General features: G+C 52.5%; 14 protein-coding genes across 15 annotated transcripts; 6 read left to right on the top strand and 8 right to left on the bottom strand.

Moving 5' to 3' along the window:
* Nucleotides 1–72: 72 nt before the first annotated feature.
* J3458_000237 (uncharacterized protein) lies at nt 73–3,811 on the top strand. Its single transcript, XM_066116023.1, has 3 exons — nt 73–1,134; nt 1,215–3,109; nt 3,181–3,811. The coding sequence occupies exons 1-2, from the start codon at nt 1,089–1,091 to the stop codon at nt 1,802–1,804; spliced, it is 636 nt and encodes a 211-aa protein (XP_065977904.1). The 5' UTR covers nt 73–1,088; the 3' UTR covers nt 1,805–3,109; nt 3,181–3,811.
* A 424-nt stretch (nt 3,812–4,235) lies between these two features.
* Nucleotides 4,236–6,762, top strand: J3458_000236 (uncharacterized protein). The gene is made up of 3 exons (XM_066116022.1): nt 4,236–5,023; nt 5,085–5,843; nt 6,034–6,762. The coding sequence occupies exons 2-3, from the start codon at nt 5,376–5,378 to the stop codon at nt 6,541–6,543; spliced, it is 978 nt and encodes a 325-aa protein (XP_065977902.1). The 5' UTR covers nt 4,236–5,023; nt 5,085–5,375; the 3' UTR covers nt 6,544–6,762.
* Nucleotides 6,389–6,739, bottom strand: J3458_000235 (uncharacterized protein; the record flags this gene model as incomplete). Its single annotated transcript, XM_066116021.1, has 1 exon — nt 6,389–6,739. One exon carries the CDS (start codon nt 6,737–6,739, stop codon nt 6,389–6,391), a length of 351 nt encoding a protein of 116 aa, XP_065977903.1.
* Nucleotides 6,763–7,182: 420 nt separating the features above from the next.
* Nucleotides 7,183–8,382, bottom strand: J3458_000234 (uncharacterized protein; the record flags this gene model as incomplete). The annotated part of the gene is made up of 1 exon (XM_007816135.1): nt 7,183–8,382. One exon carries the CDS (start codon nt 8,380–8,382, stop codon nt 7,183–7,185), a length of 1,200 nt encoding a protein of 399 aa, XP_007814326.1.
* A 12-nt stretch (nt 8,383–8,394) lies between these two features.
* On the top strand, nt 8,395–8,781 carry J3458_000233 (uncharacterized protein; the record flags this gene model as incomplete). Its single annotated transcript, XM_066116020.1, has 1 exon — nt 8,395–8,781. The coding sequence occupies one exon, from the start codon at nt 8,395–8,397 to the stop codon at nt 8,779–8,781; it is 387 nt and encodes a 128-aa protein (XP_065977901.1).
* A 147-nt stretch (nt 8,782–8,928) lies between these two features.
* Nucleotides 8,929–9,789, top strand: MED7 (Mediator of RNA polymerase II transcription subunit 7; the record flags this gene model as incomplete). Its single annotated transcript, XM_007816134.1, has 2 exons — nt 8,929–9,174; nt 9,286–9,789. The coding sequence occupies 2 exons, from the start codon at nt 8,929–8,931 to the stop codon at nt 9,787–9,789; spliced, it is 750 nt and encodes a 249-aa protein (XP_007814325.1).
* Nucleotides 9,790–10,436: 647 nt separating this feature from the next.
* On the bottom strand, nt 10,437–14,045 carry BYE1_1 (Transcription factor bye1). Its single transcript, XM_007816133.2, has 2 exons — nt 12,692–14,045; nt 10,437–12,628 (listed from the first exon to the last, which is right to left on the bottom strand). Exons 1-2 carry the CDS (start codon nt 13,331–13,333, stop codon nt 10,739–10,741), a joined length of 2,532 nt encoding a protein of 843 aa, XP_007814324.2. The 5' UTR covers nt 13,334–14,045; the 3' UTR covers nt 10,437–10,738.
* Nucleotides 14,046–14,769: 724 nt separating this feature from the next.
* Nucleotides 14,770–16,206, top strand: PRE9_1 (Proteasome subunit alpha type-3). 2 transcript variants are annotated; one of them, XM_007816132.2, is made up of 4 exons: nt 14,770–15,122; nt 15,192–15,376; nt 15,438–15,856; nt 15,913–16,206. In XM_007816132.2, exons 1-4 carry the CDS (start codon nt 15,099–15,101, stop codon nt 16,038–16,040), a joined length of 756 nt encoding a protein of 251 aa, XP_007814323.1. In that variant the 5' UTR covers nt 14,770–15,098; the 3' UTR covers nt 16,041–16,206. The 2 variants fall into 2 exon arrangements, with proteins under 2 accessions (XP_007814323.1, XP_065977900.1); XM_066116019.1 differs by having other exon boundaries at nt 15,192–15,856.
* J3458_000229 (uncharacterized protein) lies at nt 16,202–17,598 on the bottom strand. Its single transcript, XM_066116018.1, has 4 exons — nt 17,377–17,598; nt 17,242–17,298; nt 17,084–17,177; nt 16,202–17,021 (listed from the first exon to the last, which is right to left on the bottom strand). Exons 1-4 carry the CDS (start codon nt 17,437–17,439, stop codon nt 16,327–16,329), a joined length of 909 nt encoding a protein of 302 aa, XP_065977899.1. The 5' UTR covers nt 17,440–17,598; the 3' UTR covers nt 16,202–16,326.
* A 283-nt stretch (nt 17,599–17,881) lies between these two features.
* On the top strand, nt 17,882–19,744 carry J3458_000228 (uncharacterized protein; the record flags this gene model as incomplete). Its single annotated transcript, XM_007816130.2, has 1 exon — nt 17,882–19,744. Exon 1 carries the CDS (start codon nt 18,008–18,010, stop codon nt 19,742–19,744), a length of 1,737 nt encoding a protein of 578 aa, XP_007814321.2. The 5' UTR covers nt 17,882–18,007.
* Nucleotides 19,745–20,035: 291 nt separating this feature from the next.
* Nucleotides 20,036–21,611, bottom strand: J3458_000227 (uncharacterized protein; the record flags this gene model as incomplete). Its single annotated transcript, XM_007816129.2, has 2 exons — nt 20,036–21,398; nt 21,487–21,611. 2 exons carry the CDS (start codon nt 21,609–21,611, stop codon nt 20,036–20,038), a joined length of 1,488 nt encoding a protein of 495 aa, XP_007814320.2.
* Nucleotides 21,612–22,085: 474 nt separating this feature from the next.
* Nucleotides 22,086–24,527, bottom strand: J3458_000226 (uncharacterized protein; the record flags this gene model as incomplete). Its single annotated transcript, XM_066116017.1, has 3 exons — nt 22,086–22,920; nt 22,975–24,147; nt 24,427–24,527. The coding sequence occupies 3 exons, from the start codon at nt 24,525–24,527 to the stop codon at nt 22,086–22,088; spliced, it is 2,109 nt and encodes a 702-aa protein (XP_065977898.1).
* Nucleotides 24,528–24,948: 421 nt separating this feature from the next.
* On the bottom strand, nt 24,949–25,530 carry J3458_000225 (uncharacterized protein; the record flags this gene model as incomplete). The annotated part of the gene is made up of 1 exon (XM_066116016.1): nt 24,949–25,530. One exon carries the CDS (start codon nt 25,528–25,530, stop codon nt 24,949–24,951), a length of 582 nt encoding a protein of 193 aa, XP_065977897.1.
* A 2,039-nt stretch (nt 25,531–27,569) lies between these two features.
* Nucleotides 27,570–27,929, bottom strand: J3458_000224 (uncharacterized protein; the record flags this gene model as incomplete). Its single annotated transcript, XM_066116015.1, has 1 exon — nt 27,570–27,929. The coding sequence occupies one exon, from the start codon at nt 27,927–27,929 to the stop codon at nt 27,570–27,572; it is 360 nt and encodes a 119-aa protein (XP_065977896.1).
* Nucleotides 27,930–27,971: the final 42 nt, after the last annotated feature.

Below are 27,971 nucleotides of genomic sequence, written 5' to 3'. Positions count from 1 at the left end.
ACGCCAGACACATACACTCAGTGAGAGAGACCACCAAATTCAGAGTCTGGGCCTGCTTGTCTTCGAATCCCAGACATACGGCGGAGTCAGGAGCCCTTCTCGAAGCGCCACAATGACAGTGCTGGACGCCTGAAATTCAAAAGAAGCCCATGCTGAGGGCACAAAGTGGATCATGGGACTGGCAGATACGGCCAGCCGAGAGTTCAGAAGCGAAGCCTCGTGCTGTTGCAGCTCTGTGTGGAATCGAAGACCAAATACCAATGGAGAATAGCGGTCGCGTCCGGAATGTTAGCAGCTTGGGTTGATGGCCTGCTTTTCTTTTTGGTTTTGACGTCTTCGAGGCGAGTCGGCAGCGCTCCTAATTCGGTCGATATTAGGCTTCTTGATCTGCGGCACTCTGTCTTTTGCATTTCATCACACAGACCCGGGTCTGCCGCTCGTTGAAATCAGGCCCAATTCCATGTCAGCACAAGTGCCATGACACGCACCGCAGCAGCGGCAAAAGTGCCAGGAAGAAGAAGCCTCAGGACGATCACGAGCAATCATAGAGCTGGGGGCTACTTGATTCGTACGGTGTGGTGGTGCAGTCATACTACCGGCGTAGCCCGGCTGTGATCTTGGCGTCTTGCTGCCCACGGTGGCCCAGCACGAAACAACACCTGGTCCAGGCAGGCTGCGAGCTGGTGAGTGCTTGACTAGAGCCGCACCAGATAGATGGCGTCAACCGGCAAACAGCGACACATGATACACAATCAAGTGACGAATGCAAGTCTCTGAGGCTGCAACGGCGGCCAACAAGGACGTCTCCGCGACACCAGCACGGTGGTGGAGAGGGTGAACGTCTGGGCTGAACTGGCTGGCTTGGGCGTTCTGGCTGGGCGATTGCTGTTCGAGACTAAGTGGTTCTCGCAAGGGCCGTTTCATGTAACTACAAAAGCTGGTCCCGCCGGCCCGTCCCGTTTGATCGAGATTCTAGGTAAGGATCAACGGGCCCTGGCTAAATTAGTTGTCGTCTTAGTCTCGTCTCGAGCGGTGTTGATGTTTGCCAGGCCAGGCGCGACATCAGACAACAATGTGAAGCTCTGCCGATGTATCACGGCCATGGCTCGAAAGCGAACAGGCGTGTGGTGCTCAGTAAGTACTCCGGATCGAATTGCGGAATGCAGTTGGCGTATTTTGGGGTTGCACAAGACTTAATTAAGCGACTGAACTAGTTGTAATGAAGCCCATGTCCGCAACGATTGAAACCACCCACACCACCGAGGTGCGACGTCAAACGCCAGCGCCAACGCCACGCCAACGCCAACGCCAACGCCAACGCCAACGCCAACGCCAACGCCATCTCAACTCCAGAAGCCGTCGACCCTTGACCCCGGACCAAAAGACGCCACATCGCTCATCGGGTCGTGGCTGGTTGCATACCCGCCTCAGCCTGCCCCAGGCTCGCCAAACGCCGTTGGCCCTTCATACCGAGTACATTCCCACACCTCACCTCCTGCACACCCTCCCTACCAACCTTGCCTGCCTACCAACTACCACACCTTGGGCTGACAACGGCATCAATCACTGTGGATCTATGCATGAGATCTTGAGGCTTAAAGATTCGCCAGAAGTTAAGGGCCTTTGGACAGGAAGGACGGAGTATCAAAACACGAGACGCAGTGTACCAAGGCAGCAACCATTGACCACGACACACATATGCCTGCCTCGTTCATCCAACAACTCGAGGCAAAAAACACTCGCTCAGCCTGCAGCGGCCAATCGGAAGCTTTACATACGAGACTCAAATGCCGCCATTGGATAACATATCTTGCAGTTGACCTGCAGTCGGGATACACGCAGTGGCCAGTGAGACATGCCGGAGATTTGGATTTACTCCAATCAGAGTATTGATTACGGATGTCAAGTCCCATAGAACGGCCCCCGATGTCATCTGGCTTTTTTTCGAAGACTCCTCTGCGCAATACAACAAAATGCTCGGAATCAATGACTGGCGATTGTTCATGTTATCCGTCTACAAAGTCCAAGCACATTCAACCGCGTTCGACTCTCGCCACTCAGTTTTCTAATTCAAATCAACTTGGTCCTGGCTATACTCGTGTCTGAGATTGCTGGCCCCGTCACCAGCAATACTTAGAATACAGTAAACAAGTCTCGCTACTAGGGGGTTTACCGGATTTTACGATGCAGATGCTGTCTTCACAATTAGTGGCTTCTACAGCCCCATTTTTCGAGCCGGAACGAAAGTAACAATACTACTATGTACGCATTGCTATTCCCACGGCACCTTGGCGACCAATTCGGCGAGCCGGTCGGTCACCTTCGGAAACAACGACATTATGACAGGCAAGCACACATACAGCGATCAGATGTCCTGCCTCGTGCAACGTTGATCCTAGACATTGTGTCCAGCAGGTAGCACCACTAATTGACGGCATCACAAGATGAAAAGGCGGGGAAGTAAGGCGTGTGCTAGGGACTATTGAATAAGAAGCAGAACCAAAAGCAGCACGGTACTTTAATTTCCAAATGCAGCCTATTGTGGGAAGTTTCCAACATCCTTGTACCAAGAACCACGGCGATGGCCACTGGTCTGGCTATTGCTCAGGCTTATTAGCCTTGTCTCTGTATGTCAGTACGTATGTATGCGTCCGGGCATCTTTGGGTGGTTTAGGCAGACGTGGCAGGCATACAGTCATTCAACAATATTTCTCGGCAGGCGCATCGAGGAAAACCTGCAGATGAGGAACAAGGCTAGACATGTCTAGACACAAGGCATGACTTTTCTATGTATGTTACAGGTATGGAGCAGAGGCGCCAACTTCCCACAGGCTGCAACAGTGATGCATCGCCGGAAAAGGTGCTGTGTCTAACCCTCATAAGTTGTGGAGCATAAATTTAGCTTAGCTGAGGAGAAGAAGAGGATGAGTGGCGTCCTCTGCCTGCAAGAATGGCCCTGCCTGCCCACGCCGATGTCCACGCCGATGGCCACGGGGTAAGATATGCTCCGTATTGGTACAGGCTGTGAATCCCGGTGCCGTGCATATGACGCCGGGGAGATGACCTACGGGTACAGAATGAAACAGAGACGCCACATGTGGCATATCAGGTGTGTATTGTGTCCCATATTGAGTCATGATTGCCAACTTGGAAAGTCGGTTGACTTATTGGTCGCTCAAGTCGCGGATGGAACATACCCAGAAAGTAGGATGCAATCACGTCAAGTCCTTAACAGCTGGTCACAGCCCTTACGATGTGCAATTTTGGCCGCATAAAGGGACTGAGCTTGGGCTGAGCCTCAACGCATCTTTCCGGCTCAACTTCAGGCACGTATGCGGGGAGTTTGTCGTGAAACGGCGGTCACTGGATTGGCCGCAGTAGTTGCTGCATATTTGTCAGGTTTAAGGCGCATTGTATCTGGTATCAGGCGAGATATGACGCTGGGGGTTGTGATGACAACAACAACAATAAGAAGGGGAAGTTAATCAAGCATGATACCCTTTGAGTCTAGCTGGAAGGTGAAGGTCGTCTGGACCAACAAATGGCAGAGGGGAGCACAACTACGGAGAAGCCCAGAAGGCTTGTAGCCGTCTAGGGAATGCCAAAGCTAGCCAGAGCCTCAAGATGCAGGATAATAGACTGCGTAGGATTGATGCAGTTCACAAAAGCTCTAGAAATTCAAAACAACACGGACGGAGCTTGACATATAGTATCCAAAAGCCAAATGTTGCTCCAGGGTAGGCTAGCGGTAAGATGACCTCGCGAACGTTGTATCGAGGATGTGTTGACGCGATGAGAACGTCATCAAGACGCAATATTCTGCTTCAAGCCTCAAATGGGTGGAAATATCCCTTTCATTTTCTCGCCCTCCTCTTGGTTTATTATTGTTTTTAATTTTTGCAGGGGCCGAGGGAACAATGGGTTTTGATGGACACTGGCTGTGGGGCTGATGGTGATGATATTGATGTGACCATCACGCTTTATCAAGGCAGCCACCATGAAGGCATACGTGGGTAGCGGTTGTAGTGGCCATTATGGCGACAGGCGAAGCTCCGGTCTATTTGGTATGGTACCTGTTGAAGAAGCTCAGTTGTGCTTGCAAGGTGTTGTGATGATATGTCATAGGTTAATGGCATTGGCGGGCACTCACTCCGCCTGCGCCTCAGCCCAAGCCCCAGCCTTAGCATCAGCCTCAATCACCACAACAACAATATCGCGGCGCGCACCTCGGCCACCTCACCTCGATCGAGGGACAGGAACGCTTGGCTGGAGTCCTTGCGATAATTTCCCAGGCGAAACAGCTTATAGCCTCTGAAGCTCATAATTCCCAGCCTAGTCGACGAGGCGAAGAGTAGTCCGTACTGACCACTGAACGCCGAGGACCACCGGGAACGCCGTACTAGCGCTTGAACGTCAAGAGGGGCAAGAGCCAGCCCATCACGCCTTCTGTTTCATGACTTGGCCAACTATCGCGACCAGTCGACCTCGACCTTAACCCCAGACCCAACCTGCAACCGCAACCGCAACTGCAACTGCAACTGCAACTACTCTCTACTCCATCACAATTGGCGCCGGCCCGCATTTCAACCAAGAGTGTTGCGTCTTGAAGCGCCGCCATAGATCGTCAACATCCATCACGGCCGGATTAGTTTGTTTCCGCAGTGAGAGCTAGCCTCATCTGCCTCCTTGGCTGCATCGACGCTTGCCTGACGTGGTCGACCGACCGATTCACAGCCAGCGAGCCGGGGAACCTGGACAGACCCGGCGCCAGCTGCCAGACAAAGCTATGTGATGACATGGGAATGAACAACTTCCTGGTCACCACCATATGGTCTCGTTCCTACCTCGTCGTATCACACAGAGTACGGACTAGTCCGTGACGATAGAAAACATCCTGGTTTTCCCTTGGATCCCTCGGCCCCCGACCTGCTCAAGGACCCCTTCACGAGGCCTTGGGCGTCCAAGAGTCTTGTCAATTTCCCCCCGTTTCGGCCTCGCCGCCTCTTCGTCCTGGGTTATCCTGGTACTCCTCTGTCCTCTACCCACGCGCGTTTTGGCTAGTTGACTGAAGCAATTGAAGCAAGACCAGATTTGCGACCCGCGTCTTCGGGCAGATCCCCCACCCCTGACAATACCTTGGGACACCAAACACCCACCAGTTTTGACGTAGCCGTGGGCCAGCTGTCGCCACGTCCCATGGTTGGGATCGAAGCAATCCGTCCTGCCGTTGGTTCTATCAAGATACCTGGAGAGCTTGCGTACCTGACGTCAGGGTCGTCCTCTAAGGGAAGAGAACACCGAGTACTTTCATCCATCATCCGGTCCTTCGACCTCTTGCACGCACAGTCCGCCTTTCGGTTCCTCTTCCTGGCAGCATGCATCCACTGAACCCCGCTGTTGACGACGGCCAGCTCATCCATGACATGCGGTTTTACCTAGCCTCGTTACCGCGTTCTCCAGCCTCGCCATCACCTGAGGGTGTCTGGCTAGAAGATGCACCAGGCACTCCACCTTGTGCTTCTAGTGATGAGGTGGCAAGCCAGTCAATGCTAGCCGCTACTGATGCCCAACCTCATCGGCCTACTGCTGTTGATTCGTGTTCGAGGGCAGAAGCCGAGACGGAGAATGGCTGTGTCGCATGCCCTGTTGACCGTACCAACAAAAGTGATGGCCATGTCAACAATGAGGACCAGACTGATGATTGTGGACGCAATTCCCCTGATCGATCCAGCATGGAAACTACGTTGTTGCGGAGCTCGGCTCCTCTCGAGCACCTTCCTAACGAAGTGCTGCTTCATATCCTGGGGTTCTTGGATGTTAGTGATTTACTGGCAACATCTAGGGTAAGTTGATTGTTGCCTCCACATGTAAAAAAACGGTGCTTCGTGATGTATATCCGTGTTGTTGCTGTTCTTGCACAACTTTTAATTTAACAGTGCCGGACAGACTCTAGTTTAGCATTGTATCTAGAAGCGACTGTATTCCTATTTCCGCTGTCGACTTTCCTCGTACTAAGCTAACGTGTAATTACAGACTAGTCATCTCCTTCGAAGTTTGTCCTTGGCTCCTATTCTTCATCACTACCGGCTTCGACGCACTCGCCAAGTCTTACCTCCGTTACTTTCATCTCCCACTCGACCCACGGTTGCGGATCTCATTTCTCGTTCCATCTTTCTGACGCATACCTCGGTTGTATCTCGCCGTTTGGCCTGGTCACTCGTCTCTATTCGCCTGTCCAGAAGACTCGCAGCTCGTCCGTCTGCCGAGGCTCTTGTTCAGCGATGTGTGCTCCCAAAGGAGTGCGTACCTGGTATGTCGTCAGTTCTTATCGCGCCAGCATTGGTGGCGAAGAGGAAAGCGGTAGAAAAGGAGAAAGTCAAGGACGGACTCAGACGTTGGATTGCAGCAAAATGGAAGGGCGAAGTAAGAGAGCGAGAGGAGGAGCTGAGACGATGGCATGAGAGTAGAGGCGTTGGCCGTGTTTGGAAATTGACCAAATTTTGGGAACGTGTAAGCCGGGGAGATCAATGTCCACTTTGTTGAGAACTTTGTGGCTCGGGCTAACCGGGATCTTCTTTTTCGGACTGTTGAGGACATGTTGCAAGTGCTTGGCGTTTTTGGCCAAGGATATGAGTGCTTTTGTATAATGACTGTACGAAACCTGAGATTTTATTTTATGCACATAGCAAGCGGGATCTTGCACTTTGTTTGCTGTAAAGCTAAATAGTATGTTTATCATGGTAGCTGAAACATGGATTGGTAAATTTATCGAAAAAATATTCAGAGGCTCCTCTAACTGTTGTTTCCATTACACAGACGCATAACTCAGTCTTGATACGGGCTTAGTATCGTTGGGAGGATGTGTATCTAGGACATGTTCTGGTATCCTTGGCCAATGTCCGTTGTATGAACATCGGGCAGTTGAATCAATAAATTATCAATTCATGGGGTATCACAAAGAATCTGAGTCGGGAGACGATACTTCTGCCAGAAACAAGCCATTGATCTCGACTGCCTAGTTTTTCGGTAGAACGCGTCACTCGCTCAGCCGATGCCGATTCCAAACCAGACTCCTGTCCAATTGTACAAATATGTAATATGCAGAGACCCCTAATGTACATGGCCAACCGGTCCTCGTTATGCGAGCCAAGTCATGAACCAGAATACAAACCTGCATGCGCCTCATGTGCGGAACCGGAACCCATCCCAGTCATCCTCCTCTTCATCATCATCGTCGTCGTCATCCTCTTCATCCTCAGCAACTCTTTCCTCAACACCGTTTTGTTTTACTGCCGCTGCAACCAATGACGCCCCCTCGACAGGGGCGGTTTCTAGACTTTGGCTCTCTCTTCTCCTTTGCAGGATCTCGTTCCTTTTCTCTTTGAGACTCTTGACTCGGGCTTCGAGTTCCTTCATCTCGGCGAACTCATCTTCCAGCGCGCGGGTGGCCTCTTCCTTCTCGTCCTCAATGTCCGCGTCTGCTTGGGCTTTGCGATCTGCGTCTGCGGCATCTTTGGCGGCCACTTCCTCCGTTGTCATGGCTGGTGCCGAGATGACGGCGCCTTCGTCGTAGGGTGCCTCTGCGGCGGCGATGTCAGCTTCGAATGCGGCCCATTCCGATTCATCGACCTGCTGAGCCGTTGAGCTTGTCTTGTCTGCCGTGGAGGCTGCTGCTGATGCCGCAGCAGATGCTGGACCTGTGACGCTGGCGGCCGAGGCATTGCGATGCAACGGCGTCATGGGACCCGTCTGAGACTGAAGGGCAAAGTATCCCCCTGATGCGGAAGCCGAAGACGCCGAGCCACCTTCTCTATGAGCGGGTGTCGCCGGCCGCGACGGTATCTGGAGTTCAACGCCCTGCGAGGGCGTGGTTGATAGTCTGCGGATCAGGCTGGGCGGCGTTTTTGTGCTTTCTTTGCTGTTGCTGCTACCGGCGCTGTGCACTTGGTCTGGCGTATTGGTGCGTCCGGTCTTGGCCGCGTGATCCTGAGCGGCGGCGGCAGCAGCAGCAGCAGGAGTGCCGTTGAAAGCTATGCCTGTGAGAGGCGCAATACCAGGCTTGCTACGCTTGGCAGGGACGGCGTCCTCCATTTCCCTGTCCTGCTCGTCGACGGGCTCAAGTTTCCGCTTGTGAACAGCGACGGAATCATCCGGGGCTGGCTCCGGTATTGGACTTGTTGAGGCTGTCTGGGTGACCTTTTTCTGTTGTACCCTGTGCTTGTGGCCTTGGCTGAGCAGATGGCCGTCCCATAATGATTCGGCCTTGACCTGTTCTCTGCAGAGGGTACATAACAGCTTTCCGGCGGCCGAGTAGGCAGCATAGGGGTGATCTATCCTCCGCGAGGCCTTTTGCTGGCGCAGGAGAGACCTCACGTCAGCCATGGCGGCAGTGAGATGTGTCGTATGATGTGTTTGACGATGGAGAAGGTTAGATATGGAAGCTGCATGTGGGTAGGGGGAGCTGCGGCAATGCAGCAATGTGGTGATGCAGAGTCTTTTGGCAGCTGGGCGCCGCGTTCAATTGGCCATTGCGGGCAATGTGCATGCGAGGAATTGCAGTGGGAAGGCGCAGCCAGCGGTTTGAGACGTGAAGTGATGGTGAAGGGTTGTCAGACGATGATGATGATTGATGAGTCTGGCTTGAGGCACCTCAGGATCCCGCCAGCTGCTTCAAATGTTGCGCCTGGAACAGCCAGCACCCGAGCGTTGGCGCCCGTCAGCTGCCAGTCGATAACTGGAGACGTCAAGCTTTGGCTCTTTAGCGGTCGAAACGTCAACTAACTAACTAATAGCAGCCAGCATTTGATTAATGAATGTCTGGTCTGGTTGTTTGCCCCGGCCTTTACCCGGCGCAACATGCAACATTAAAGCACCTCAACTCCAATTTGACCATGGCGAGACATTCCACCTCGCAAGACACACTCAGCAATGGCCGAACAGGAACCGCACTCGCTCGCGTCCACGTTTCCTAACCCCCCTCCCTTCTGGAAAGATTTCACGCCGGACAGAGTGGCGCGCATCGACGAGCTGCGCAGCGCATTTGCCGGAGGCGCCAGCGACCATGCCTCCTCGCCCGTTGTCCGCATCCCCGGTCTGCCAGAAGAATTGACGAACCTACAACCACCCCCAGAGCCATCTGATGGACGGTGGCGAGTCTTTGGCGACCAGTATATGGTATGGTAGATGCCACCCTCTTATGCTTCTCCTGCTGCCGGCTAGCTCGTCTAAAGAAAGGGAAGGAAGGCAAAAAAGGAGTCCCATACCACTAACTGGTTCTCAATGCAGCTGGACGACAAACTGCCCACCCTCGAAGAACAAGGCATCACCAACCTGCCCACCACAGGCCTATCCGACTCCAAGGACGCAAAGCACTACGACCGCGCATTCGAACTCAAGAAGCTCGTCAAGTCTCTGCTCCTCAACTTCCTCGAGCTCGCTGGCACGCTGTCGCGAAACCCCGCCCACGCAGAAGGCAAGATTCAGGATTTGCGGACGCTGTTTATCAATATCCACCATATCCTCAACGAGTACAGGCCCCATCAGGCGCGAGAGTCGGCCATCGCCATGATGCAGGACCACTTGGACAAGACGCGCAGCGAGACCGACGCGATAAGAATGCAGGTCGACAAGGCAAAGAACGTCCTGGAGGGCCTGGGGAAACTTGGACAGGGAGACCTGGAGATTTCTGGGGAAGAGGGCGCCGGCGAGGCGGGGGACGAGACGGAGAAGATGAGGATTAGGAGGGAGATGGAGTTGTGGGCTGCTGCGGATGCCGAGTTTGCATTGTGAGGATTTGCCCTTTTTGTGTGTAATTCTGGTTTAGCATCAGCATGGCGTTTTGGGGTATCTATGATGCCGCGGCATCTTTTTTTTGTATTGACGGCCCGGGAGGTGTATTCTTAAGAGCAACACAGTTCCCTTTCAAACCATGTCGACCCTCTTCATACTTCGTCACCCGCGGGTGGGCGGCAGAACTTATACATGACAGAGTTGAAGCAACGTACGATTGCTCAAGGGTTCACAGCGTTTCTCGGGGCGGCGCTGCAGATATTGCGCAGTTCCTGAATACCTGCGTCCCTGGCTGTTTCGGGCATCCGTCAGCCGCTGACATTGGAGGTGTGATTTTGCATTGCTGCAGGAGGGCAAGTTCCCTACTTGTTCTGCTGAACAAAGGGAACAAAGGGAACAAAGGGGGCCTGCGATGGGAGGTACTTGGGCGACTGTCACGTTGGGTTGAGATGAGTCGCTGTACCTTTCCCATACTTTGATAGATCTGCAATGACATATATACACTTTTAGGGATCAAAGTACATTCCTCACATTGCACGGGTTCCGATTTTCTTGTCCACCCTCCGGCAGCCAGTGAATGAAGCAGCATTGTAAATGTGACGATGGCTCATCGTAACGAAAATCACAACTTGATACAATAATCAGCGCAGCATTATAATTTTAGTCATTTTATATCGGGCCCTACAATATCTTGCCGGCTGCTGATGTGTTCCAAAAATTTTTTTTCCCTCCGCCATACTCCTTAACACCTCCCGTGATACCCTGACACCCATCCCGCTGTTCCCATGAGATAACAATATCGCAGAAAACCCCTCACAATATGTACATGGTGTATAGAAGGGTGAAAATACACTCCTTATCCTATTCACTCGAAAAACCATAATTATAGATGTGTAGGCCCATCAGACCTGGTAAACTTAAATTTCCTGTGCAATAACTTGCTCATGGCCTATTGCGACCCCCCTACTACATTCCCTTGTGCTCGTTTCTCGGAGCCTTCCTTCTCCAGAAGAGCGCCTAGGTACTGGAGATCCTGTCGTGCTCGTGGGTCCTTTTCATAGATTGACCTTATCACTTCCCACTCGCGTCGAGACATCTGGAATGCTTGAGGCAATAAGAATTGCACGGTGGGTACACCAATCAAGTCACCCAACACCTGCGCTGCAACCGCTTGTCCTGCCTGTTGAGCTTGGTACTTTTGCGCCTCCGTCAGTTGACCACCCGCCGGGGGGGAGTGACTGGGTGGAGGAACTGCAGTCTGCGGAGGTGGTCGTTGCATATGCGGCGGCTGTGGTATAGGGACTGGTGTAGTCGATTGAGGCGGCCCTCCGTGGTGTTGCTGGCCAAATGAGCCCTGCGGCGTCGATGGTGAGAAAGCTGGCCCAGACGTTGAGTTGCTTCTTTGCCCACCAGGTGCAGGTGTAGGAGACGCAGTGACGCTGGGAGGCTGCGGCGTAGCGACGGGGGTGAGCTCGTCTTTGGTTTGCTTCAGCTGATCTGGTTCATTGCGATACACAAATACGGCCAGAAGCATGGGCTCCGTTCTTGTCTTGGGGATATAATTATCGACCAGGTTGAGCATAAACTCGGGGTGACCGTCGTCGCCGGCAGGCACAGGCACAAGGTACGTATCCCTGACATTTCCTGCTACCTTGTTTCCAACGACTCCGTATCGACCTTTGCTAATGAAGTAGTCGACCAACGCTCTGAAATCTGGCTGGGATTCCGCCGACGTCGGGGTGATGCTGACAACAACAATGTCGGTGAGATTACTGTATCGAAGACTGCACAGATACTCAATGGCGCTCTGTTGTGGGATGCGTCCGGCAACCGTCATTCGCTTGGGAATGAGTTTTGACCAGGGGCCAAAAGAGGCGAAATTAGCGCCTCCGACGTGCTTAGCCGTGGCTTGAAAGTCTGCAATGGAGCTCATGGCAAGTGACCCCTTCCATATAACATCAGGGTCTTGGGATTCTTCAGTTGGAGAATAAGGCGGGGATTCCGTCTCATCTTGCAGCATCCGATCAACATCGGGATCAAATCCGGGGCCGTTGGTGTTGAGAACTGGCGCAGACGGCCGACGGTTATGGGATAGTGTCGGCGATTTGACGGTTGAAAACACCTTATTAATGTCAAAATTAGATTGAGAAGGTGAGTGTTGTGCTTCAGACTGAGATGGCGATCTCGCTTTCGATTCGCCATGGTCTCCCCCAGTCGACTCCCGTTTGACAAGCGGTGGATGCTGGCTGCCGCCTTTCCGAGGACCGCCAGCCATGGGCAAAGGCGCTTCGTCAAGGGCGGTTTCGTCCTCAACTACCTCCTCTCCCTTATGAGTTCTTCGCACACGCGGGCCGGTCTCTTGTGTGTATAAGATGGATTGCTTCTCCGCCTTCGCCCGCATCTCAGCAGTTTGCTTTTGTAGTTCGGCCGACGCGAGCTGTTCTGATGTCATGACAGCAAGGGTTGTGGGTGAGTGCACGCCATGCAACAGACCTCGCATCACTTCCGGGTTATTTTTGAGGTTGAAGGTCAGAGACTTGATCTGATGGTTATACTCTTTCTGGCCCTTCGATGCTGGGTGCGTATCGTAGACAGCCCGCTCAATTTGCAAGGCATATTCTTCAGACATGCTGTCTTCTGTCTTGCCGTCGGGAACCTTGAGTTCCCCATCCTTTGCAAGGGTAGCCAGAACATGAGCAATGGATTTCTTCAGAGCTTTGGCAGGGCCTGAACGTGATGCAGCCAATTCAGATATCGCCAAAGCCAGATCATCGGGTTTGGTGTATTTGGCGGCCCTAGGGACTACATCGCGCTCTGATACTCGACGCTGTTTAGCTGCCTATTAGACATTAGTTTGCATTCATTGAGCGCCACATGCAAGTGGATGTAAAGTATATCTTACCTTGCCGTCTGTGTCCTGAGACTCCTCTCGAACTTTTCGCTTGCCCTGCTTTGAAGCAGGCTCCCTTTTATCCTTTGATGCAGGCTCAGGTGCAGGCGAGGCCTTTGCCTTGGCTTTGCCATCCTTTTCGAGCTCATCCTTGGAATCGCTGCCTCGTTTGCCCTTGCCTCTGCGCCCTCCTTTCTTCTTCTTTCTTTCAGCCTCTTCTTCTTCGTGTGCCTTGCGTCGAGCCTCCCATGGCTTTTCTCCCCTGGCTATGCCCGCCAGGAGCTCTTTATGGTCTTCAGGTCGACACTGTTCGCACCAATAGTTGTCGGGAATTTCGTCCTCAAAAGAGCTTACCCCGACACAGACATTGTGCTGCCAGGCATAGCAGGTCTCGCAGGAGATCCAGGCCTCCCCTGAATCTTCGTCTTGTTCGGTTGCCCCACAAACACATCGAATAACCTCCTCGGGTTCCTGGGATTGATCCTTCTCTTGCGCCTTCTTGGTCTTCTTGGTCTGTCGTCGTTTCGGCGCCACTGCAGGTTCGAGCTCGTCAAATGATTTCGTGTGTTGGCCTTTGGTCGCTCTGACAGAGCGCCTAGGCTCTGCCTCTCCTATGGACATGGTGTTAGTTCTTTTGTCTGATGCTCGTCGCATTCCGTCCTCTGAGTTGCACCTATGCGCAAGCCCTTCATGCGTGTGCTTTGGACCTAGTAGAGTGAAGTTGGTTGAGCTTACCAGACATCGCGTCTTATGTGGCAGGGAGTGGTATCTTGTGGCCGCAAGTGGGAGCGACGCGCGTGATAAGGGTCTTGGTGTTCGGTTGCTGTTTCTGGTGATTTCGCGATCTACTTTTGCAGGCGAGGAGTGTTCAAAAGCTGTCTAATTCTCTCAAACAGGCATTTGAAATTTACGACGCTGACAGGGCTAGAGTCACGACTATAACAAGGCAAAATTTGCCGAGAACAAATCCAACCACCGCAAGCAATCCTCCTATCTCCGAAAGAATACTCCCAAAAGGGCACACAGTATTATGCGCGACGTTTATTTTCCGACTTTTATGCGATCCCTAACGTGAGGCGACTTAGTCTTGTTGTGTACCTAGGAGCTTGTCGCGACCAAAAGCTGGGAAATGGTGGGATGAGGAGGGGGAAAAAAAAAAAAGGAGCACGGCAGTGGGTGATGCAAATCGCCGTTGGGCGGTGGGCAATTAGAGCTCGCGCCGCGTCAGGGACGAACACCGTGCTGCACCTGCGCAAACCGTTGCAGGAAGCAGAATATCTGGAATATGAGCAGTCAGACGGATGAGATGGTGAAAACTCGCGCACGGGTTGATGGAGGCTTCAGCCGATCCTGGCTGATACCGATGTATGTTGATGTGGATGGAAAAGGCAAGATTCCCAAGCAGTTCGTTGTGGCGGAAGGCGTAGTCGAGATAAATTCGAGGACCTTCGCCGGCAGGTGGCGTCGTCTGCTTGACTTGGCTAGTCCTCCACCCAACCGGGCTCCCATTGCGGGCTCACATCACGTGCAGACCACACCCAATGAACGCGTACTCACACTTCAGGCATATGTATTTTGAACTTTTTAATTCAATTGTGTGAAGTGAAGGAAGTTCAAGAAACCATTCTTGTACAACTTGTTAAGCTATTTGGACGCGCAAAAAAGGCAAACACCGCATCCTTATTTCCAATATGTGGGCTACATTGGGCTTCTCATATCAGCTTAGTAGTCAACAGTGGCGGTACATAAAATGATAGTAGGTCGCACTACTCATCCGATAATAGCTCCACTTTAGTTCATATCCCAAAGGCTAACCCTAACCCCTACATTAACTATTAACCCTAGCCGCAGAAATCTTTTGGGGGAGGGGGGGTAGGCATCCGCACCTCATATCAGTCAACATCAGGGTCATTCTCTATCCAACATTGAAGATGATTCGATGGAATATCCTTCAACTGTGAAGTGGCTTGGGGAGACCCAATTAGTAAGCGTGTTGTGAGGTGAAGGGAAACCCGCAAGCTATTCCGCAGTTAAAGAGATGGAGGTGGCGAGTGGAGCCTGGGCCTTCAAGCAGCAGGTAACTTGGCCGCGTCGGTAGAATATCGGCGGAATCAAATAGCCTGAGTCAGCATACGTTAGTCAGCGACGCAATGCATGCGGCTGCGGCCTGAGGTATCAGTCACTCCCCACAGCGAGGCTGGATTGAGCTCACCTACGCGGCTAGCTTGTGCCTGGAGCTCGCGCGGCAGCAAGTGACGCTTGTGGTGAAGCATCTCAAACCCACCTGCAGACATCACTTCATTGCCTTGCTCTCTTCCGCCAACCACCGAGACACAATAACTTCAGATTATTAGAAGAGAGCAACTCACATCTGACGTTCTCTATCGCTTGACCTGACAAACCGGTCGTCTCCGCAGCCATGTCTCGCCGTTATGATTCCCGAGTACGTCGAAACGTCCCTTTGGATACCAGTACTTCTTCAAGCTTAATAACTAACGCACGACGCCCATAGACAACCATCTTCTCACCAGAAGGTCGTCTCTACCAGGTAGAGTATGCTCTGGAGGCCATCTCACACGCCGGCACTGCCATTGGCATTCTCGCCAAGGATGGTATCGTCCTCGCGGCAGAGCGAAAAGTCACTTCCAAGTTGCTAGAACAGGACACATCAGCGGAGAAGCTGTATGTTCTGAACGAGTAGGTCGCAGCTTTATTGAATTATTGTACCTGCCCGGCTACGTGGTCTAATAGCTCTCAGCAATATGATTTGCGCAGTTGCTGGCATGACCGCCGACGCCAACATTCTCATCAACTATGCTCGCCAAGCCGCCCAGCGATATCTCCTCACCTACAACGAAGACATTCCTTGCGAGCAACTCGTTCGCCGCCTTTGCGATTTGAAACAGGGATACACCCAGCACGGCGGTCTCCGACCCTTTGGTGTTTCGTTCATCTATGCTGGTTGGGATCCTCGAAGGCAATTCCAGCTGTACCTCAGCAACCCATCCGGCAACTACGGCGGCTGGAAGGCAACCAGCGCCGGCGCCAACAATGCCAGTGCCCAGAGTTTGTTGAAGCAAGATTACAAGGAGGATTGCACACTGAAGGAAGCGTGTGCCATGGCTGTCAAGGTGTTGAGCAAGACGATGGATTCTACCAAGCTAAGCAGCGAGAAGAGTGAGTGCGGACGCCAAACACTTTCTTATAGATTTTCTAACTAACCAGCCATGTAGTTGAGTTTGCCACAGTAGGACAGACGGAAGACGGCAAGATTTATCACAGGTTGTGGAGTGCGGATGAGATTACGGCACTCTTGAAGGAGCATGATTTGGCCAAGAGCGAAGATGCCGAGGAGAAATAGGCAGTCTAAGGCAAAGGATAGACGATGGTTGATTTAGAAGCGGGCTGCCTTATGGCGGCCCTTGTAATAATACAATGAATGAACTGGACGATATGAAGCCCAAGCGCAAGTCGTAGTTCTTCTACAGGGCGCATATTATGTACGACTTGACATGCTAACGTATCGGGACTTCTATATGCAATGCTATATTTTCTCGTACAAACCTATGTGTAAACTTTCATCCATGCTGCCTAGAATATCGTACATGTCAACGCAAGTTGCTCCTTTCAACATGCTGGAATCAGCCTCAAGACGATCGTTGCGGTTGAAGCTCATATTCGTCATCCATAGCAGGGCCACCTTGCTCCTCATCACGAACCCTCTGCCACGCTGCAGACTGCAAATCCGCGCCCGGTCGAGGATACGGCTCATGGCACCTAGCGCTCGACAACCTCGGCCAATGACGTCTATAACTCCAATATGCTACACTCATCCCCAGCACTGATCCAACACAGACGTCATATACGTCATGTCTGTAGTCCTCACAGCGCGAAATGGCAATCAGTGTCGCCGCAACAAGGGGTGACAGGCAAATCAATGCTCTGCCTAGATCCCTCCCTCCAATTGGGGGATGGAAAATGTGTAATTGTCCGGCAAGGAACAGGCTCAAGAAACCTAATCCTGCGAAGGAGAAAGATGAGTGGCCAGATGGGAACGATCGCCATCCATCCTGTAACTTGTGCGATTCTTCGGTGGTGCACACCTCGATAGTGACTAGGACATTCTCTTTTGTTCCAGGGGACGGGTGGCATCGATCCAGGAGGTCAGGACGAGGTCGACCCACGGCGTTCTTGACCATGTCGGTGAGAAATAATGTGAGGACTATGGATATGAAAAAGGAGAGGTAGCTGACTTCGTGCTTTACGATGGGTGATCTAGCGACGAGGTTGTAGAGGATGAGGACGCCTAGGGGAATGAAGAATGCATAAATGAACAGCCAGGCTGGGCTTAGTTAGCTGGCGGTGCTTATTGGGCGTGAAGTTTCAAGAAAATGGTTGACATACGGACAGATACCCTCTCACGTACAGCATGCGGATACGCGATATGAAGGTCATTGATGAAAAACATTCGGTGAAATGGCGTGACAAACAATGCGAGCTTTGGAAAGTTAGTGACGAGTACAATGGGAAGGAGGTCGGGTAGTAAGGGTAGTAAGTCCAACAGCAAGCCATCCCGCTATCAATATTGCGAGTCCAACATACTCCGGAGCGTGCGTAGTCTAGAGAATCATCAGAAATGCAGTTGCATGGCTGCAGTTGAGACTGTTGGTCTCGAGCGGGTTGAAGGGAGAGCCTACCTGCCAAGCTCGACTGACCAACGCCACGGGTCCGCTGGATGCGAGGCCTCTGCGGGGAGCCATGGCGATAAACAACCGAATTGAATTGGCCGATCCAAGTTAAAGATACTTGGTGGAGGCCATGGGCATTGTTTTTTGTTACGAGGCAAGAGGCTACGGCGCTGTTCAAGTAGGTTGATGCTGCTCACACGACGTCAAAACAACCAAACCAGGGAATGGTAAGAATTAATGGGGCGTGAGGCCCGGGCCTGCTATGATCAGCCTCCTTTGGAGAAATCGTTGTCGAGTCGCAACGTCGTAACAGAGCTGTTGAGGAGAACGGGAAGTATCATTGTTGTGTTCAGGCAGGGCGATCCAACTCAAAATTTCACGCCCGCAAGCTAATTTTCGAAAACTCATCAATTGTTATATATCTGCCTACCTCCGGAGTGGTACTCAAATGCAATTGCGCTTCAGACGCACCTTCCAAGGTCGACGTTTTAAAGTACCTAGGTAACTTATCCTAGTACCCTCGGACGGGTGCTCCACTATCGCTCGAGCCCCAGATTCTACGGCTGGTTTGGCGTTGACGTTGGCATTCAAAGCTTTGATCTAAAGTATTCACCGAATTCTCTTCCAAAACTCTGCAACGATGGCGAGCGCTGGCGGGCTCAAATCGACATACAAGCCATCAGCTGCTGCTGCGGCAGCGTCGGCCCCATTACCGCCAGGATGGACAGAACATACCGCGCCAACAGGACACAAATACTACTACAACGCATCAACAAAGGAATCAACTTACCAGCGACCTGGCGTGCCGCCATCCTCTCCAGTGTCGGCGCAAGACGCATACTCGCCGTACGCGAATCTCCCATCGCTCGCCGATCCACGGGTGGCGAATGCATATCTTGCGCAACTCAATCCCCAGAACCAGCCCCGAGGTCGAGGCGCTCACAGCGGTCGAGGTGGTGGTAGGGGAGGGTTCGAAGGCAGGCCGAAGCCGCAACCCGTTGATAAACCCAGGAAGGCAGAGAAGATTCCAGGATGTGAACCGTGGCTTCTTGTGTACACAAAGTATTCCAGACGGTTTGCCTATAATCCAGTGAAAAATGCGAGTTACTGGCGCATTCCAGAGAAGCTTATGGAGGGTATCCTTGAGTTAGATAAGGCACGAATACGGGGCAAAGCTACTGGCGCAGCAGAGGATGCCAAAAATGGGAAAGATGCGGAGAATGAAACAGAAGATCTGGCTGAAAAGCAGCATGACTACGACAGCGACGAATATGAAGAGATCGAAGTACAAGTGACTGATGATGAGGGCAGTGATTCCCTTGACACTGAGCACCCGTCTAAACGACGACGGACAGATAAAGGCGAAGCTGAAGAAGAAGTGGTAGAAGAAGAGGGGGAGGAGGAAGAAGAACAAGAAGAAGAAGAAGACGGCCCTGTCGAGTTTACTGAAGCAGACATAGCCGCGCAACTCCGAGCCATGGGAGAGGAATACGGTCTCGAACCAGGCGACTACGACGACGGCAATATGGAAAGCTGGCCTGAGGGCACAGAGGGAATTGAATTTTCGGAAGAAGACGCCAAGCTTCTCTTTAAGGATCTGCTCAACGACTTCAACATTAACCCCTACAGCCCATGGGATAAACTTATCGAAGAAGGCAAAATTATAGACGACCCACGATACACAGCCCTCACTACAACACGAGCGCGCAAAGAATGCTGGGACGAGTGGATGCGCGAGAAGATTGCCGAACTCAAAGAACAGCGAGCCAAGCAGGAGAAGAAGGACCCCAAGATCGGATACATGGCTTTCCTGCAAGAAAAGGCCACGCCAAAATTGTACTGGCTCGAATTCAAGAGAAAATTCAAAAAGGAGGAAGCAATGAAGGACATGAGACTGTCTGATAAAGATCGCGAAAAGGCATACCGCGAACATATCAATCGATTGAAGATGCCACAAGCAAAGCTAAAGTCTGATCTCACCGCATTACTGAAAGCTCAACCCATCCACTTGTTAAATAACAAGTCGTCGCCGACGAGTCTGCCTACCCCCGTACTTATTGATCTGCGGTATATTTCGTTGGATCCCAAGATTCGCGACCCTCTTGTGGAAGCGTATCTTCAGACGCTGCCGCCGCCGCCCGAGGATGTTGCTGCTGCCGAGGAAGACGAGGAGGAGAAGAAGAAGGCGAGAGAGGCGCGAGGCAAGCGTGAAAAGGCGCTGGAGGAGAGAAATCGAGTCGTGGAAGAGCAGAAGAAGCGGAGGGAGAGGGATCTCATGGCTAGCAAGGCGCGGTTGAGAGATGAGGAGAGAGAGTTGGAGGTTGCGATGAGAGTAGGCAAACGGGGCTTGCAGAGTCAGTTGCAGGATGGGGCATAAGTGCTTATACCAGGATCTGGGAAGGATAAAGAAAAAACCAACCTGTAGTATCTTATCGTATAATGGCTGTTGCCTATCAAGGGTTTATGCTCACACCTGATAGTAGGGTCTTTTGTCTGGGCAAACATGGCAACCTGGATGTCTACAGCCAACAACAACATACTACGTTTGATACCGCCTGTTGGTTGCCCAGCTTTTGCCAATCTCGTGTCAGAACTTGTAGTGAACATCTTGACAAGACACCCGCGGTGTCCTCGCGCACATACCGCAGCTCCTGCAAAGCCACCGTCATCACAACCCATCAAAGACGTCCTTGGCCCTCCGTTCAATATCCCCCGCCCATCTCATGACATCCTCCGTCCCCGAAACCCCTTCGTCCGTAACATATACATCCACCAGCCCATTATCAACCCACTCAAAATACACATTTCTCACCTTCACATCTCCCCCTGGCCCCTGCCCTCTCGCCACTCCCACACTATCCCAACCCCGAGTCACCTCGCCTGCATCATTGTCCTCATGTCCTGGCGCTTCAAACGGCAGCACCTTTTCCTTCTCACTCACAACCACAACCTTTACATGGCTCGAAATGTGCCTCGCCGCGAGAACAGCCGGCAACGACCCCGTCTTGTTGCTCACATTGCCGTGTCTGTCAATCAGGTCCGCCCCGAGAAGGAGCAGATCCACGTCCTGAGAGGCTATACCCGCCGCGGCATCCGTCATGACCGTGACATGGACACGCGATGAGAAGTCGTGCTCGGCAGCAAAGGAGGAAAGCTTGTAAGCGAGCTTGGCCCCCTCACAGAGCGGGCGGGATTCCAAGATGCGGAGGTCGAGTCCGTGGCCAACGCTGGCGAGCGCATGCGTGAGGCAGCTCGTTATCGTCGAGCTGGACGACAGCGTGAGAATGCGGACGGGCCTGTCGGCCGGGTACCGCTGCAGAAACGCGGCGAAGGTGTTTGCGACCCCGGACGCCGACGCTTCCCTCTGCCGGGCAAGCTCGTCCAAGGAGGCGGCGATATCACTGACCACGTCTGCCGACAGTCCCCGGCTGGCCTTTTCGCGAACCACATCCAGGCCGGCCAGCACGACGCTTAGAATCGGCGCCCCCATGCTCTCCCTCCCGTTTTTCCACAAGTGCCAGCCTGCCCGTCGCGCGTTGGCCCACCAGACCTCCTTGTCGGAAAAGTCCAACTTCTTCAAAACGTCGGAGAACGTGCCCAATGCAGTTCCCGCTAGCTGCCGCGCGCCACTCTCATGATCGCCCTTCAACCTCGTCAGGCCGGCGTCCAAGACCGTTGCTGCGGGGCCAAGGTCGAATTCAAGCCATACCCTTCGCAGGCTCTCTAGCAACTTGGGGACGCCGTCGACTTTTTGACCGTCGGCGACGTCCGCCGGATCAAACCATGCGTAACCGTCGTGTTCCCAATCAATCGTAATCTTGGAAGGATCAGAGGTGAGAATGAACCCAAAGGGGTTTATGGTCCATTCGCGCTGGATGGACTCGTCGACAAAGGAATACGGTTTTCCTCGGCGGAAGAGTGTGAGTGAGCATGGAGTGAGGGTTGTTTCTTCTTGGATTTCTCGCCACGCTGTTGCGAGAGGGTCTGCATCGAAGGATTCAATGGAGCCGGATACGGGTGCGTATTTGTGTCTGTTTTCATGTTAGTCCATTGATCAAGGGGGGAGGGATGATTGTTCTTGGGCAGTGTCAAGGAAAGGGCTAGATGATGGCGACGAACTGGTAGGTGCGGACTTTGTCGCTTCGTTTGAAAAGAGCGACTTTTGGTCTAGTGTTTGTGGTGTCGTCTTTGGGGAGTTGGAAGATGAAGCTGACTGCCACTGAACGCTTCTTGAGCTGTGACATGGTGGATGAGGGTGTAGCGATGGAGTCTGGTGTTCGAAGGGAGGCGTGAAGCACGGTCCCGAAATCTACTGAAGGAACTAATGACGAGACCTTGTGTAGGAGTACTCTTAACACCCTGGTCGTCCTGTTGGCCAGAGTGAGTGCATCGTGTAATGTGAAAGACATGGAGCATGACGCTGGCATGGCGTGAGCTTAATAAATACGGGAACTTGATTACAATTGGTGGAGACCTTACACAGCTGTCCCTGACGCCACGACAAGCGAGTTTCCCAATACTCTAATCAATACGCTATGAACTAGGGCGTTTGTAAAATTCAAGATATCAAATTCTTTGCCCTCCTGAAGTAGGTATAGACCGTCGAAATGAAAATACGCCCAGTGACCGCGATGTCATATTAGCCTACTCTGTCTCCAAATAATTTACCAAAACCTAAATAAAAAATCCATGCGCGACCAGATATGTATAAATCGTCTTTACTCGTTCGCGTTATTGTTATATATCGGCCAGTCGTCGCCCATCCATGTGACTAATTCGTCGTATAACACTGGATCGTCTCCGATGGGCATGGGAGGTGGCGGAAGCTCCTGAGAAACAAGGTGAGGTGCTATTGTAGGAGCAGAGGAAGAAATCGTGCTGAGCATGGGATCCTGACCCAGCGGTGCCGTAAGTCTTCCAACCAAGCAACGAAGCTCTTGAAGCGTTTCTGCACATCGCTGGCCATCCGTGTTGCCCTTGCTGGCAGCCTCGAGCATTTTTTCAATGCCGTCATCTACATCGTTCATGGCGGCAATAGCCTCATCTTGTGAGGATTCCTCCCTGAAAGCAAGGGATCGAAGAATGAGACACACAGCAGCATGGAAGATAAAGTGCAAGCCGGCATGTAGAGTCTTGCGGTGTCCATTCAACGTTGACAAGTGTCGGGCAAGTGCCATATTACGAACTGCAGCGGAAATACAGCACTTAAGATGCTCAATCTGAGGAACGTTATCCATGGTGGTCGTTTGGCCCATCAGACGATCAGCGACCGCTCGCTTGACGGCGGATAAGAAGAGTGGCCGAATAGCCACGACAAGAAGTTGGTTGTATCTCATATGCAGCAAGCAGCTTGCGGGATCGTTGCTCAATCCTTCAATAAGTTGCAAGGCTGGTGGCAGGGCCGATTGCCATTGTTCAAGCATCCATATGGCGTTATCGGGCTGGCGAGTCCCCGCCTCAATCTTCGCTCCACGGTAGGTATTGCCAACAACATGCCCCGAGATGCGAGAAAGCTCAACGTGAGCCCTCAGCCCCGCGGCAGGAGGCATCAGTCTGAAGATACTGTCAGTTAGCATGTCTCTCATGAAAGATGTACCTTTAACGTACGCGTCGTCTGCCGGCAGTGGCAATTGGATGGCCTCGTCTGTGATTGTGGGAGGCCGTCCAGTGAGACAGCTCAACCAACGGTCAAGGCAATACACTGACCAGAAGACCCTCTTTCCTCGCTCGTCAACCCATCCTCGGTGGGCACCGAGCATGATGCTAATGTGCATAGCAGCAGTGACATACATGTAAGCCGCATCTGGTCGATTTGTCTCTACAAGGTAGAAACTCATCATGGCAAGAGAAGCGACATCACCAATAGTGCGACGCTTGATCTCAAGCGGATTACCCAGAAGCATAGCAGCTCGTGCGTAATATGGCTCGCTCAGAGATGGGTGGGAATCTGAGCTTGGCGGCGGTTGGGTCGTGGTGCTTTGGCATGCCATGGCGAGAGCAGCGTGATAGAAAGCCAGATGGCGATATGCGCTCAAGTCGGTGTCTGGCGAGGGGGAAGCTGGAGCTCGAACGGGGATTGTGCTCAAGTCTCCCCACCAGTAGATGCCACCACTTGGCCACTGGCCACCACCATCCTGGATGAAGTGCCGCAGTTCGGATAAGACGACGCCGATGGTGCTATCAGGTGGCAGCCATAGGGGGTTCACGGCGTGGTTGAGTGGACGCTGGTCATCGACAGTGTAGTTGCCCAGGCTTGACAAGAAGCTGTTCTGGTCAACTCGGGTCGGTCTGTCTTGTGGAGAGGTAGGAAGAGCCGCGCCCATCAATTCCTTGAGGTGGTCGAGAAAGGTGGCACCAGCAGTCTCGCCCATATATCTGCCCATGCCGTCGGCATCTTGGAGTAAACGTCCAGGACTTAGCACTGCGTCGTCGTCTGTCGGCTCGGTCTTGACCGAGTTGGTTCCAGATGGCTGGTTGTGGGCTGTGTTTGCCGGTCCGGTGCCAGACTGAATGGTACCTGCAAAGGGGCTGGTTGATGACGAGGAATCAGGGCTGGCGGCGTGATGCAGAAGCTCCTGGCGTCGTGTTGGATCGGCCACTGCATCTTGTAAAGCCTTCTCGTAGACTTCGACCTTCTTCCTCAGGTCTTCCAACTCGGCTCGGGGGACAGAAACCTTCTCAACGACGGCAGGGTAGACGCAATCGCGGGCGGTCGAGGCGCATTGGCTGCAGGGGCGTTCACCAGAGCACTTGATCCGGCGTACATTGCAGCTGTTGCATCTGTTCAGAGCGCCCAAGGGAGGGGCAATGGTTAGCCAACTGTTTCGTGTGTGACTAGGTTATAGGTAGCTCTTGAGTACGTCGCCGAGGCATTCTGGCATCTCAACGGTGGCACCAGCTTGGGTTGATCCGAGTTGGTCTGAGTTGACCTGAGTTGACCTGTCTCAATCCCCCACCAGTTCACGCCACGCATTCAGGAACGAGGAGGGACACGTAGAAATTGCTTCTGCGCACCAGCACCCTAGAAATCCAAGTTACAAGAAGAGAGGGGCCACTTACGCTGTCGCAACTCGTTTGCGATGCTCTGGGGCTACCTTGTGGCGCCGAGGGTTGACAGGAAGTCGTTGAGGGGGTCGTCGATCGCCATGGTCAAGCTGCATCTTTCTCTGCGACGATGAGCAGATGTCACAGGGTACGGAGGCACCTGGGTTTCGTGCCGGAGCTATAGATACTACGCGAAAAGGCACAAACACGGTTTAAGCTTCCCCCTTCTTTATTCGACAAGCCGGTAATAGCACCAAACAAAAATAGAAAAACGACTAGTTGTGTAATATGTAATGGTGAAAAGTGGTGGGGTAAAATAACGGCTCAGCCAACGGTCCGCAGAAGCGTGAAGCTGACGGGAGGCAATTGGAAACAGGGTGCCAACACCAAAGGGTAAACAGGCAAAGTCGGGCGGCGAGAGGAGCGTACCTATGTTATAGTTATAGTAACAAGGCGTTGTGTCCTAGAATGATAAGGACAAGATGTCACAGTCCCTGGCATCATGTCTCCCCCGTCAACGGAGGGCTATTCGGACAGTCAATCAGAGAGAAGGACAAAAAAGAAGAAAACAATAAAAAGCGCAATCACAATGATTGAAACTGTTGGGGGTGATGACGAGGTGACGAGTGACGACACCGAAGCGAAAGCCACTTTGTCGGTAATCGCAATATGATGCGTGCCTGCGTGCCCGGTTCGAGTGCAGACAGGCAATGACCGAGTGACTGAGAAAGGATACGTATGAGAGGTGTGACGAGTAAGCCTCGTAGGCAAGCCTCGTAGGGCTGTACGCAGGTCGAGCAAAGTGACGAGAAATGGTTGGTCTGTATCTAGGATCTGGAGTTCCGGAGAGTTCTGGAGTTTCCAAAGTTGTGGGGCTGGAGATGAAGATAAAGGCCCGCTGAGCTGTTTGACGTGGACTCGACGAAGGTGGGATGGATGCAGACGCAGATGCAGACGTCGACATCGACACCTGATGCAGATGGTCGGGGTGTGGAGAGGAAAGGGAAGGCAAGGCAAGTTTTCTGGAGAAGAAGGTTGGTTTGTTTGTTTCTGTCTGATTTCTTCCTTCTCGATGCAGACTAGGATATTATCTATTTGCAAAGTATGAATTGGCTCCATGGGTTTGGGAGGACTGCTCAAACTACCAGGTACCGGTATGTGAAGACAAATAGAGGGAAGGAGGGGTCAAGCTAGCGAGTAAATAGGCAAAGAACTTGAGGAAAGAAGGAGACGTAAGCCAGCAGGCAGATGTAGTTCGTTTTGAGCAGAGGTTGACCTGATCTCCCCACGCTGCTTTGCTGCAGCATCTCTATTGAATGGACGCTCCATTCTCCAAGTCCCAGAAAGCAAACTTGGCTTCAAGTGACGCCTTCAACTCACCAAGCCACTTGTGAGCCAAGGGGGGTAACTATTGCCAGGCCACCACCAAAAGCTAGCAACACGACTTGAACTCGACCGACCGACCCCATCATCGCCCACGACGAGTGTCCAAACCTCAAAATTGTGACAAGGCTCTAGCACAGCCTCATTTTACCCTTGGAACTAGGACAAGCGAGCCATCTCTTGTTGGGGCTGCCGAAATCTATGTACTGTCGAAGGAGTCAACCTGGCCAACCAAACCTGGGGTTCATCCAAGCCGATCTCCGAGACCGAGCTCCCTCCCAGGTCATTGAACCTAACCAACGAAATAGTTAACTAATACTGACCTGGCAACTGGGCTGACGGTCCGGCCAGCTACGTTTTATTGTCGGGCGGCTTGACGCCCCATAATACCGGAGTATGAGAGGAGACCGAGACGCCGACAGACCTGGGACCGAGGGCCGGGGCTTCAGCTGAGGGTCCAGATATTGTGAACCGGTGAAGAAGAACAGAAGATGGAGGATTTTTGTGACTGCTTTCGATGCGTGAACTTACTCGCAACTTGCTCGCTGCGATGACTCGGTCATGGTTTGATTCCTATTGTGGCCTGGCTGAACTTGCATGTTGAGTCAAGCGGTGGCATGACACAGCACCTGTTGTAATTGGATATCGACTCACGAAATTACACCATCTTACTCCGTATTGCTCGTGCGTATGTACATGGCGGTGGACACCTTGCTCATATGGGTCGTGCCTACTCCGTATACACCACGTTGTAGCATCACTGCCACTCCGGTTCTCGGCTCAGGGGCAGCATCAAGGAGGACAACAATGGCAGAATATTTCGTCCCGCATGCTTCAGCCTGTGCTCTCATTCAGGAGCATGCAAAACGCAACCGGTGAATTGCAATTCATTCTCGGTCTCCCAAGTCCATCGTACCACGAAGACTCACGAGTCACAAGCCCTTGCCCCCCACAGCCAGTCACCGGGTACTGCCGCGGTATACTCTCTGGAACTCTTATGAACATTGAAGGCTTGGCTTTGAGATCGGGCACAGCACGGGACACAGGATCGCTGCAGGTTGTTGCTGACGGCCACCCCTCGACAGAAGTGGTTTGTCAGCCGTCGCACCCTTGCGTGCTCTCAATGCAGCCTAGCGGGCCCTTTGTTCACGCTGGTGCCACGCCTCGCCAGTGTCACCATTGCAATTGTCCACGCACGCATGTCGCAATCGCAATCGCAATCCGTCCTCTCTGGCGTCGACTGGCTGCGTCGACTGGAGCCTGCGAATGGGAGCACAGCTCGTCGTCAATTGGTGGAAATCGCCAAGAGTCACACCTCGTCCTGAAAGAGCGCCGCACGCAACAGAGTGCTAACGTTCAGGACTCAACTGTAGATACCCTAGAAGACGAATAGTTGCAACCATCCCAATGTGGCAGAGCCTTTCCCAAAAGACGTGTTATTTACGATGCCATACGGAGTACGGATTCGCCATTTACAATTCTGATATAATACCTTGGAGGCTGTGCTACTGTCCTACCACACAGCTATCGGAAGGACTCCACGCTGCAGTCATCGCCGGGCAGTCTGATGCTGACGCATCCCCAAGCAGAGACCTTACTGCCATGTGCCACGCTGAAATCCACAGTCAGCCTGGCTTTGAAAACAATTGGCGTTAAATAAAAATGGTTGACTTGGTGTTGGGGACGGACTTTCAGAAATGCTTGTCTGAACGCCATTGACCAATGTGCGTGTCGGCCTGGGCTGCTTCCGACAGTCATCATCGGTTGTCGCTACCCTACGGATGTAACATACTTGCATGAAGAAGCAATGCCAAGGCACGAAGTATACCATATTCCCACACACGAAAAAGACTAGCAATACTCCTTGAACGTAACCCAGGTTGAGCAAGGTTGAAGCTGCATGAGAGGAATGGGAAATGGAATTTCATCTGACGAGGTGCTGAGTCTGTATTCTGCCTGCATTGATGAAATGCTGCGATGTACTGGCGTCTATTTGGACGATGGGGCAAGTACATCTCACAAGAGTCTGTGCTTGCATCAAGGATTATGAAACAAGCAGACAATGTTTTGTGCAGATGTATAGTCTTTGTCGAGAACTTGCCATACAAAACTTGTAAATATCCAATTATTTCCATTTCAATTGCTCTTGCTCTCCCGCAGGCGCACGATATCTACGT

The sequence above is a fragment of the Metarhizium acridum genome (assembly GCF_019434415.1).
Source record: "Metarhizium acridum strain ARSEF 324 chromosome Unknown scaffold_1, whole genome shotgun sequence".
NCBI classification, from domain to species: domain Eukaryota; kingdom Fungi; phylum Ascomycota; class Sordariomycetes; order Hypocreales; family Clavicipitaceae; genus Metarhizium; species Metarhizium acridum.
This window is presented reverse-complemented; position numbering and strand designations above follow the sequence as displayed.